General features: G+C 34.4%; 1 protein-coding gene across 6 annotated transcripts in view; it reads right to left on the bottom strand.

The window, feature by feature from the left end:
• Positions 1–13,006, bottom strand: part of scalloped (TEA domain transcription factor 1 homolog scalloped) — a 261,075-nt gene that overhangs the window by 246,536 nt on the left and 1,533 nt on the right. The window contains exon 1 of one of the 6 annotated variants that reach the window (XM_012292846.2): positions 12,698–12,839. The exons of 3 other annotated variants lie outside the window; for them this stretch is intronic. In XM_012292846.2, coding sequence (XP_012148236.1) covers positions 12,698–12,722 — 25 coding nt within the window. In that variant the 5' untranslated portion in view covers positions 12,723–12,839. Of the gene's footprint in view, positions 1–12,697; positions 12,840–13,006 lie in introns of those variants that run through there. 2 more of the 6 variants (XM_012292843.2, XM_076540116.1) reach the window with 2 other exon arrangements.

Genomic DNA, 13,006 nt, shown 5'->3' with positions numbered 1-13,006 from the left:
GTAATAGCGCGGAACGCGAATCGTTTCTTTTTCTCTCTTTCGGAAAATAAAAATTCAACTCAGTTTGTTCTTTTGTACAGGATCCTTGACTCACTCTGAATCTCGATATTTCTCGAACATTCGCAATGGTCGTCGCTTTTTGTAATTAATTTTTTGTACTATACTCGGAATTAGTATGTCCAAACCTGTTTTGCATGCAACAAAATTGATTCGTAAACAAAGTCTCGCAATATTCTACGATTTTATCCTGTTTCACATCACATGAAATTGGTTTCTAAATCTAAAAATCTAGGGATATGTAGACATAGAAAGTTTAGCTATACGCGATTTTTGAAGCATATAGATCTAACGATATAGAAATCTAAAAGAATGATCCTATAATGTTAGGGATTCAGAGATGTAAAAATCTAGTGAAATTTCAATGTAGAGGAATAGAGGTTTAAGGATACATAAATATCGGTATACAATAAAAGTCAAACGCTATAAAGATCTAGATGTGTAGCAATCTGGAGGTAGAGAAATAGAGGTTCATTTATATGGAGTTTCTTGGATACAGATCTAACATTATAGAGATTTAGGAATATAGATATCTGTCGTTATAGAAATTGTAGATATCTAGGGATATAGAGATTTAAAAACGTAGAAAGTATTACATGTACATACAACACATATATGTTTCACTTTTACGATACCGATTATACACAACAAAGATTATAGACATTTTAAAATTAAATGATCCGGCTGATTTGAGTATTAATAATATTCAGCGATTAATAAACAAATTCATTGTCAGGTTGAAAGTGATTACAAGTTTTGAACAGTATGTTTTAAAGTACATTTTCAGAAGTAAATATCGCGCGTTGATGAGTCATCACCAGATTCATAATTTCATCGATAAATCTGGTCAACTTTTGATTTCGTGTAATATTCGGAACGGTCCGAGTGATTAGATTGCTCGAAAGTTCTGAAAACAAGCTAAGCACAGTAGCTGTAATTCGATTTAAAAATATGCCGATGATGTCACTAATATTTTATCAATACGGTGGCCGAGGATTCCGAGCTGTGCGCTTATCGCGATCAAATCGACACTCATTAAACTCGATTACTCAAGAAGCTCTAAAAAAGACTTTCGTCCGCTTATTTCCGTTCCGTTTTATGGCAAATTTAAATTATATAATACTTAACAAACAGACGCACGAAGCATCGTACTAAAGTATCTACATGAAATATGTAGCTATCTATGTGCGAATACTTTTTATTGTGAAGAAGATTAATTTATTTGAAATTCATAGTAAAATGTATACCGCGAATTTTGTTGCAATTTCTTACTTAATCATTAACAATGATTAATGTATGTTAATTATTTATCTATGTTAAGAATATTTCGACTGTACTGTTTTAATAATTGTGTTGCTTAAAAATTTCTTAAAACTTTCTCTTCTTTCAATTATTTCTAAATGTTCTTTTACATGTCGATTGCCATATAAATATATGAGATATGAATTCTCACATATGAATCACATGTAATGTAATGTAATTATTATAGAAAAAGTATGAATTATTTAAGCGTAAAATAAATTATGAATTACTTGAGGTTTTATTTTCAAATTTGATGCTTCAGTTTTTATTATATTTTGAATTATTAACATAACTATAGTGCAATGTTTAAATATCTCAGCAAATTAAATTTTTTAGAGTAGTTAAAGATGAATTGCAATTAATATATTAATACAAATGAAGAATTATCTTTTTATTTTATCTCAAATTAGATAACATTGCTGATGAAATTATTCGAAACGTAAACAGTTCTAATGTACAAGTAGGCTCGTGACAAATGTCATTATTTGCTTTCACCAGACAGTGTCATGAATACAGAAAGATATTGTCGCAAAAAGTAAAAAGTCATCCTCGATCTTGAATACCTATAAAATTTTATCGTATTCGTCAGATTTTTTAAACCGAGATCTTCATTAATGAGCAGGTAGTAAAAAGAGTAAATTAAAGAGTTAATTAAATAATTGAAAATGATTTATAAAATCAGATGACACCAATTTTTGTGACATGAATCACTTTCTTGAAAAAATAAGATTTCGCATATTTATGCAATCTATTAAATTGCTAAGAAAATTTGTAGTGTTTCTACTAATTGTGCGCAAGGTTTTTTATTATTTTTTCTTATACAAAACTTCAACTTTTAATCAATTCAATATATTCTTAGTTAGTTAAAAGTATGTAACTACCTTCAAAGCCACTTATTTCGAACGGCAAAATTTTTGTTTATATCGAGAAAAGAAGAGAAATATTAATATTTATAAAGCAGCCTATGCGAATACATTTTGCATGAAGATGCAAGATAATGCGACACACACATTTGATTCGATTTAATTCTATTATCAAAAGAGAAAAAACGCGACACAAATCCGACATAAAAAAACATACCATTTATAAAAGTGATGCAACTTGTAGAAGTATTACTTGCAGCCGGTTTCACTTCAGCTATAGTTTTATAACTTTTGTTCAGAAGATAACGCTTTCGCGTGATATTAAAAAACCGGGGATTTAAAAATTTGGAGACTTAAACATTCCGAATCATTTGGAAAGAAGAACTAGGAATTTGGAGGTTTAGAAAAGGATTACAAAATTTGAGACCTACGGATTAGGGGAACATAATTTGGGTACCCAGCAGTTTGAGAATTTAGGGATTTGAAAATTTCGAAAATTGGGAATTTAAAAATTTGGGGATGTGGGCATTGAAGAAGATAGAAATTTGAAAGTCTAGGATTCTGAAGGTTAAAAACTTGAGAATCTAGGATTTAATGACCTAGAAATTTTGAGATCTGAGGATTTGGAGATTTAGAATTTTGAGAATTTAAAAATTTGAGCATCTAGGTATTTATGAATGCAAATCTTAGAAACTTAGGGATTCAGAAATTTCGGCATCTAGGTATTTGAGAACCTATGAATTTGGAGATCAGGCGATATAGGAATCTAAGAATTCAAAACTTTAGAAGAGAACTCACAAATTTGGAGGTCAAGATATTTAAATACTAGCAATTTGGTGATAGAGAAATTTAGGTCTTCATATATCTAAAAATTTGGGAATTTGTACGTTTAAATATATTCCAAATTTAAGATATCTAAGAATGTAGAAATTGCAAAGATACGATAAAAGTTTAGAAATTTGAAACATTTGCACAAGCGTAACATATGTATAATAACGTATAATAATTTAAACATGAGTTTACTTTTGACAGGATCAAATCTTCGCTTGTACCATTAACCTCACCTTTAGTTCACTTACTTAATATTTACAGGAAAAGATAACAGAACTTCCGACTGTGAACAGGGAACTCGTTAAAAATCGCTTCTGTTAATAAACGCTGTTCATCAAGACTTCCCCGTCGGACAAAACCACGATCAAGGATAAACGCCGATAAATATGACGAAACGAGAGGCAGACGAGAAACTGGAAGAATTGAAAGATTAAAAGAAGCTTCATTCTGTACCTGGTGACCGATAGCCACGCGGTAGTCGCGTGATTGCGGCTCGGCTGGTATGCAGACAAACTGCAACGGGGTGCAGCATTATTTCAGAAAGAGAAAAGTGGACAAAAGAGGGAAAGAGGTAGAGACAGGTCGAACGTGAGGGGAATATCTGTACGTGTGTGTGTTTCGTGTGCGTGTACGAACACGTGTGGAGGGAGTAACCGGCCAGGTGGTAAAGCCACCCCATGATTTTCTGACCCGTGAAACTTCTACGGGGGAAGAGAGTACCACGACCCCTCTGCACGTTCTCAATCACGCCATTGAAATGCATGCGTTTCTCCGCATTCGACCGGCAAATACGAGTGTACTACTACGTGTACAGTCAACGGCAAAACTGCTATCCCTAGGGAGAACGAGCAATCCAAAACGGTACAGGAGTTTCGATCGTTCAGCTTTACAGATTTTTCAGAACCGCAAATTTTCGGAATGAGCTACGAATTTTCTTGGGATTTCAAAACTGTGATATTAGATGATCCAAGCATTTAGGGACATAGGGACATAGAAATTTTAACACTAAAAGTACCAAACCGGTCGAATGACCGCTTCACAAGTTTCTTATTATAAGGTACCCATTTTTTAAAAATACATTCCTTAAAATCAGCATTGATTTTCATCAAGGTAAAGAATAAACATGTGTACTAATTTATACCTCATTGTTTGTTTATTTATTTTTTAATTTAATTTTTAATTTCAAATTAAGTACACATTATATGTCGGTAGTTTTAGTGTTAAGCATGTACAAATTTTCGCACGTACATATTTAGAGGCCTACGAATACAGGGATTCCAAAATCCAGAAATTTCAGTATCTAAGGATTTCAGGAATTTAATATGTTTCAATATGTTGAAATTTGGGTGTCTAGGGACTTCGGAATGTTGGAATTTAAGAAGTTAAAATATTTTAGAAATATTTCGCTACTAGAAATTTCGCTATGTTTCGATATCTACGGACTTCAGATTCTCTGAACTTCAGTATCTTGCGATTTAGGTATCTAGTGAATTTCGTAACTGGAGATTTCAATCATTAGGAAGTTTCGTGCACAGGGACTTCAGTATTGAAGCCTGAAATGTTAAACTCTGGGAATTGCAGTATTTGGGGGTTTCGGCACATAAAGATTTTCATACCTAGAGATTCGGATATTTAGGGAATTTCATATCTAGGGATTTCAGTATATATGTATCTCGAGATATTGAACTGTAGGAATTCAGTTTTCAGTTTTCGGCATTTCGGAAGTCTCATAGTTAAGAATTTTTATATATAGGGACTTTCGCGTCTAAGAATTTTTATATCTAGTGACTTTCGTGTCTAGGGATTTTTGTATGTAGGGAGTCTCGTAGTTAAGAATTTTTATATCTAGGGACATTTGTGTCTAGGGATTTTTATATCTAGTGACTTTTGAGTCTAAGAAATTTATATGTAGGGAGTTTCGTAGTTAAGAATTTTTGTACGTAGGGACATTTGTGTCTAGGGATTTTCGTGTCTAGAAATTTTATATGTAGGGAGTTCCGTAGTTAAGAATTTTGTTATATAGGGGGTTTCAGGGCTCGGGATTTTTATGTTTACAGTTTCATATCTAGGGATTTTTATGTCCAGGGAGTTTCGCAGTTAAGTAATCTAGGGAGTTTCGCGTTTAGCGATTTTTTATATCTAGGGAGTTCCGTATAATTAGAGATTTTCATGTATAGGGAGTTTCGTATAATTAGGTAATTCAGTATTTTAGAATTTCAGTATCTAATGTTTCTCGCAAGCCGGGTTTTCGATACCTAGGAAGTTTCGTGCGTAGACATTTTGAAATTTAAGCATTTCTATAATTAGGAATTTCAATAACTAAAGATTTAGATATCTTAAGATTTGATTATCTAGCAGTTCTAATATTTAGGTACTTCGGGAAAAGGTTGGAAACTTAATGATACAGTATTTCATCAACTTAAGAATTTATAAATGTTGAAATATTCATCTCCAAATCTTTCCAACTTTCAAATGTCTAAATTTTCCATCTTCACATTTCAAAATACAGAGATACATAAATACACCAATTTGGAAATTTGGTAAACAGAGATATAGAAATGTGAAATTACCAAATTTATAAAAATCCCAATTAACTCTAGATTTACGGAACCCGTAAAAATGACGGATAATAGGTCTATTTTAGATGACAGAATTTGTTAAGAAATTTTGTTAAGAATCAATGTTTTAGGCAGTTCACATATCATCTGCAATTTATTTATTTTTCTTCTTTAGGTAAATTTAAATAAAAGTGACCATCAAACGTCCGTAAGTCTAGTGTTAAAAAGCAACGTCAATTCGAGGCATATCAAATCAAATAGATTTAAGTCACGCGAAAAACAAGAAGTCTTTGTCGAATTTAATATTTTTAACGGTCGGGGCAATTTCAAAGGAAATTTTCGCGATGATTGTTCGCGTTACAGCGGAGCACAATTAATAATACCAGGGGCAAATGAGCATAATACAAATGAACGCGCATCGCGCGAGATTTTCTATCAGCGAAATACCAATCGAATCACGCGCCATTTAATTTACTGCATTGAATTTTTACATTATTAATAACGGGAAAAATTCGTATCGCCTGGCTAAATACGAGCACTGGCACGTTGCTCATTTTTATAAACGATCACGAATGAAATCGACACGCGTACGTGACATTTATTCGACAATACAACCGTCACGCGAAATTATCTTCGTCACGGGAAAACGTGCTCGATAAATAAACAAGCTACTCAAATATTTATGCTATCTGAAGATTTCATTCTCTTCTTCCATCAACAGGTGTTCTATCTCCTCTTGCTAAATGTTTCATGGTAAAAGTTGAAAGGGTGATACTATACACGCTACTGCGGTAATTCAATTTTTTACGTTATTTGAAAATAAAAAAGGTTTGGTTAGGATATGCATTGCTTGACTTTCTATCGTTCTCTAAATACATATTGTTTTAGTCGTACAAAATCATGTATATTTGTCTATGACAATGTGAAAAAATGAAAATTTTCGATTTGAGGACTAATTTGGAAATTTAGAAAAATTAGAAATTTGAGCCTGTAAACGATTTTTTAACAGTTAGATACTTGTACGCGTAAAAACTTATAAATTTATAAAATTTGAAAATGTGAAATACAAAAATTGGAAAATTTAAGAATTTGGAGACTATAAATTAAAAGCTTGAATTTTCAAATATTGGGAATTAAAAAATAGTTAAATTTGGAAAATTTAATATTTTGAAATTGAAGAACGTAAAAAATTACGAATTTAAAAAGTCCATTTATGAACAGAGTCTTCAAAAAGTTCCTGGAGTGAAATAACTGTATATATATTTATGTACTTAACAGCATAAATATTGAAATCAGCAAAATGCACATAAATCATATTATCTATGAAAGCTGCAGTCTATAAATTACATGATTTATTAATACTTTACAAACTTCGATATATCATAAAAGCTTGAACATCAGCAGTCTAATTATAAAATAAATTATACGGATTACAACTCACGGATATCCAATGCAACCATTGTTCGCACATACTTTCGTTATTAAAGATCTAAAGACAACAATTTAAATTAGCGTTCGATTCGAGCAGCCGGTTACACCGGTTCGAGTTTATAAAATCTCGTGACGTGACGTTCGACCTTTTGCAAATCGATCTAGGAATGGCGATCTTTTGTGTAGATTTTATTAAAGCTACTGGGAAAAGCGTAGTGATCGTTTAATAACAAGAACGTGTCAATACTGAAAGCATAACAGTAATTATGAAAGTAATAGAATTATAAGAGAGAAGATACAAGAAAAATAATATTCTACAGATATTTCAATTTGACTGATAAAAAATCCATATACATATAATTAAGATATTCAATTTTAAAAATCTCTCGAAATTATTGTACAATGGAAGATTAAAATTAATTCTTGTTTGTACGGGATTTTGTTAAAAAACAAATTTTAATGTTTGACTAGGGATTCAAATAAAAATTACATTTTTACATCTTAATTGGAAAAAGTTTCAATTAGTGATCGAAAGCTAATTGCTACTTGCGAAAGCACTTAATTGAAGTTTTAAATTTTGGACTTGATAAATGTGAAGTAATAACTAAACTCTAGATCAATTATAAGTTTCTTAATGTACAATCTTTTTAGTAATTTTTAAAAATTTAATTAAACTATGTTTCAATTACAATTTTCTTCATTTTGTTAAACATTAATAGTAATCATACCTATACATTGTTTCCAAATTTCATTAAATTTTAATTTCCAAAATTTAATTAGATTTTAATCATACTCTGTTGCAATTTTTTTAAATTCAATACAAATCCACTTTAATTGTAATTATGATAATTTAATTACATTATAATCGTTTAAATTTAATAAAAGCCTAATTCCATTACAACTGTTTTAATTCAATTAAATTTTAATCTAATTGCGATTTTTATACAACTTTTTTCTCAGTTAAACAGTAATTGGATTATTAGACACATTCTCGTTTAAAAAATTTTTGATTACCGATTATAATTTCATCGTCCGATTATCACAGTAGTGATTCAAAATTTCGGAACCATGCACGACAAGTGTCAAATTACAGTAAGATAACGCTTCTTCGCTTAACATTGAGTATTACGCGATAAAGTTTTAATTATATGTAGATATATATATATATATTCATGCAAAAAAAGAGAAATAAATACATTGTGTATCTAAAAAGTAAGAATAAAATCAATATTATAAGGTCTCAACATAAGTAAATCTGTCAGGCCTGAACTTTCACCTACATCGTACAGTTTCTACATTAATTGAAGTTTGCTGGACGTAAAAACAACGAGCGAAAGAAACGTCCGAACGACCGAACGTAAGTAAAAAGCGTAATACATTGGTGAGACAATCCTAATACAAGAATAACATTTTTTGTTATAAAACTTTTACCAACACATTCGTGATATTTTCCTGTTTAAAAGGAGACCATGAACGACACAATTCAGAACATATTTGCTTATAATTTCAAGCGTTTATCGAAGCTTTACTGTAGTAAGATTCGCGGTAAACGGACGAGTAATGACATGTCGGATAACTTCGTTTGTCTTCGGTGGTATTCGGATAATCACGTGATATGTACGACAGTCGAAATCGTAGACTTCCATGACTGAAATATCTAAATGCGGTTAAAAAGAATGGTATATATTACAGTAAAGTCTCGCATAAGCCAATCTTTCGGATCTGAACTTTCGTTTATATCGTGTAGATCATTTTCATTTATATTAAGACATAGTGTATATGAAAACAGAGCATAAAACGGTGGTCAAATGCGTCCCGTTCGGACGTTACCATTCCGGGAGCGAGTATCCAGGAGAAGAAGAGAAAGAAAGAAAAAAGGAAAAGGAAAGTAAGAAGCAAGCGGTAACCCAAGAGGAAGACGTCAAGAAGGGAAAAGAGAAAGACACGCGTACACCTTCGAAGGTAATTTTAGTTGGCTGACAATTTGGCACCGTCTACGCCAAATAGAAAGCCACGCGCGTGGCTGCCTCGGAAGAGTACTGTAGCCGCTTAGGCGAACGAGAGAAGCAGAAAGGGAAAGAAGAGAGTGGAGATAATCTATTTGCTCCTTCCGTGGTGCAACGGTACAAGAAGGCCTATTTATATCGCGAAGAAGCCACGGTTTAATGAGTCTAGCTCCGCTGTCACCAGCGCTAAGACACGATCGTTCTAACTGTTAAACAAAAGGGAATCGAATTTACGACAAAGAAGACTCGACTCTAAGAACGATGTAGCACCGGCAAATGAGCCATTTGCTCTTAAATTAACCAAACAATTCATCGTATACAAACGGTATAGGCTGAATGTACTATAGGTATGAAACTTTCATTCATGTGATAGGATCTTGTTAGGTATCGAATAACTTTTCGGTGCTCGATCTTTTACGTATGTAGTAGAATATCAAGGATTACGTGATAGAAATGAGATTCAGTTTTCGATATGTTTACGTATGCATCTGGTTACGTTATACTTAATTTTAAATGTAAATGTGGATCTAACTTTCTGGTATATTGGTTAACTAACTATAAAAATAAAATTTTGAACGATAAATTATTAGAATATAGGAAGTAAGAGCATAAGGACTAAAGAGAACATAGAAAAAAGGGGTACTCTAGAGTAAGCCTAGAATAGTCTATGCAGACTTTAGGGAGAATCTGAGGACACTCTGCAATAAACTAGGATTGCTGGACGTAATGGATGGCTTTGAGTCTTCGTATTTTTGAATATAAACGTATCTTTAATGTTATCAGTATAATTTATAATAAAAAAAATGCCCAAATTTTATTATATAGTATCATTAGATCCAAATATCCCTAGATTACTTCTATGTCCCGATATCCGAACGTCACTAGATTCATATAGTCAGCGATGCTAATATCCCTACATTCCTATATCGCAACATTTCTCTATTTCTATGCCCCGTAGACCTTCCATCCCCCTAGATCACTAGAACGCTCTATCCCTTTACCTCCTAGTCTCTAAAGTCCTATATTCCTCGTTGCTACAGAATTAAACTGTTACGGTAAGAATTAAGCCGAACCAAAAACCAAAGTTTGCTTTTCTCTAATCTCGCTATGGTATGTGCAAAATGGAATAAACATTTGCACGATCCCCTATCTAAAGTCCAGTCCGCTAATCAGGCGGTAGCAGGTACAAATCAAGAACCAAGTGTACAGCAGTAGGAACAGAAGAAAATAAAGAAACCGGCGTTACCGGAGTTCCAATATTTGACAAACCGATAAGATGGCAAGATAAAAGAGTGCGATATCGGGCGTAGAAAGTGCACGTACGGGTTCAGTGAAGGTGATATGAATATCGAATTCATCGATTACCGATTACCGGCGTGCTACCGGTTCCGTGTGGTTCCCATGTAGTACATATGTGTATGCTTGTACACAGACGGACCGTTTTGCTCGTCGAAAGAAAAACGAGCCAGAGGAAGGCGGAGGGCGGAACAAGCCTCGAAGAAACGCACCGTCGCACCTGCTGCACCTTAACCGAGATCCCTTCCCCTTTTCATGTACGAGGTATCACGGATTTTATCCAACCAGTTAAAACCTCGATCGGTATCTTCGAACGTACCTCGTTTGACTTTCAACGCGTACCGCTGCCCGATTAACCCTTCTCGGTCGTAGTTCACATGGCCGACGATCTTTATGTAAAATCAACTGATGTTTCAGTTACTCGATAAACCGCAATACATACACGGAACTCGAAGAAAAGGGTGCGGTATCTCAAGGGTGAATACTAAGAGCGCTTTGAATAGAGTAAACTTCACTGATTTTGGTGTTGCAGTTACCTAGTTGCTAGTCAACCAGATTGAAATCATTGATTTCGTTAATTAAGTAATTAACGATTGAAAATATCTTTTCGTATCTTAAGTCGAATACGACGTAATCATGACACACACGTGTGTACATAAAAATCCCTATTCGAGCGTTACAGCCAACTAGTTTCTAATTGAAAGAAAAATGGCACCGACGATAGAGAGGCTGACGAACAAACCGAGCCGAAATGCGCAATCGACGGCAACAATCTTTTCTAAACGGCGTACCTGGTCGTACCGCTTACCGGCCACGATAACACGACAAGTATCTGATTAAATTTATGTAACGGCGTGTTACCATGTTACACCGGAATTACTTTTGATAACCTACTGTGATAATGTCATTGTATTAAAGTCACTGTCATTTGACAAGATTTTTCTGATGTGCACTGGCAACCGTACACAGCTAAACTCTGTTTTCTTTCTGGTGAAATAAACCATCATATCACCGCGCTGTTGCATGTGTACCAGACTCAGTTCTAAGAATCGTTCGTGTTCGTTTTCACTGTGTTTTTGTTAGCTAAGAGAAAAAGAATGTCAAGACGTTGGCAAAAAAGTAGTTGGGCAAACTATAGTGCTCCCCTGAACTATGCAGGGATTAGGGACACCTGTCTCCGTTGTTGGAAACCAACCATTGGCGTAACTAAGATATTTGTTAGAAAGGTGGAAGGGGGATGAGACTCAGCTACGCTTTATATCGCCATGTACTGTATGGAAACTTCTTGATTCGTCATATGTTGTATAATCACAACACAATATAAGGCTACGCGATATATTATCACAAGGTAGATCATCGACGCGCAATATTATCAAGCATTACATCGTTATACACAATATTTATACGCATTATATTGTCACAGGTTACATATTGTCAGGTGCTGTATTGGCACACGTTATATATCGCTACCTGCAATATATCACCACGCGCAATATGTCACGTGTTATATATTGCTACGCGTTATATCAGCAACGCGTTGTATATTGCCACGCGCGATATTTCCACCCGCTATATCGCCACCGGCTATATTACCGCTTGTACCACTATGTGCGACATTACTTCGCCTTGTATTACTACGTATTGTGCGATAACGCGTTACATTGTAACGCGTTATAAAAATCCACAAATAATTGCAAACCGCATTGTTCGAAGAACACTATATTTTGCCTGTATATTTGCCTTTTGAACAATTTAATATTCGCTGAAAAAGAACTAAAAACAATTGAACGATAATCGTCCAAGTCACCACAACGTGTGTCCCGACGGCAATAGTGCCGAGTCGCGGAAGAACGAGAAAAAACCAACCGTGCGATACCGCGTGTTACAAGACACTCATCACATACACACACATACTATACATACATGAACACAGCATTCATGTATACATGTACATACGTACACATACGCGGAAGGTAAACATGCAAGTGTACACTGACGAGCATGGTAGACTTTCCTAGGGAAAATGGCGACGTAGGGGAAGGTGGTTTCACCACAGGTTATTAACTTCCGATTTCTGATGTTAAATTTTCAATTTTTTGAATCTTCAGATGTTGAAATATAGAGGTTTGTAAACTTGAGAATTTGAGCATTTGTAATTTGAGTAATTTGAAATTTAGAAATTGAAGGATTCGAAAGTTCGAATGTTTTCAAGTTCACACATTGCATTTATTCCTAAAACCATTTTTAAGTGATAGGAGGTACCTTCCCCTACGGTTATCTTAACCAAAGAGAGCCTATATTGCACGAAAGTGTACATATATCCCGCAAGCACCCGATTAAAAGAGAAACTCACTCCAGAAATAATGCACAGTATCCATCCAAGTCGCGGTGGTGGAGGTAAGGTTCGCTTGTCCTGGATTATCAAGACGCGAGGTAAAGAGCGCGACAAAGCTACAGCGTCGCGTTCAATTTCCTCGAACGTTTAATCGTGGTGGTTGTCGTCGTTGTGATCGCGGTCGCCGTCGTCTTACGACGACGACAACACTTTCGACTCCGACTGCTCGTCGTCAAAATATCCGTAACAGTTTATCTCCGCACTATGTAAGGGCACTCACTGGCCGAGCATCGAAAACGCTCCGCGTTTCGCGATAAACACCGCGTA

The sequence above is a fragment of the Megachile rotundata genome, chromosome 15, assembly GCF_050947335.1.
Source record: "Megachile rotundata isolate GNS110a chromosome 15, iyMegRotu1, whole genome shotgun sequence".
Lineage (NCBI taxonomy): Eukaryota > Metazoa > Arthropoda > Insecta > Hymenoptera > Megachilidae > Megachile > Megachile rotundata.
This window is presented reverse-complemented; position numbering and strand designations above follow the sequence as displayed.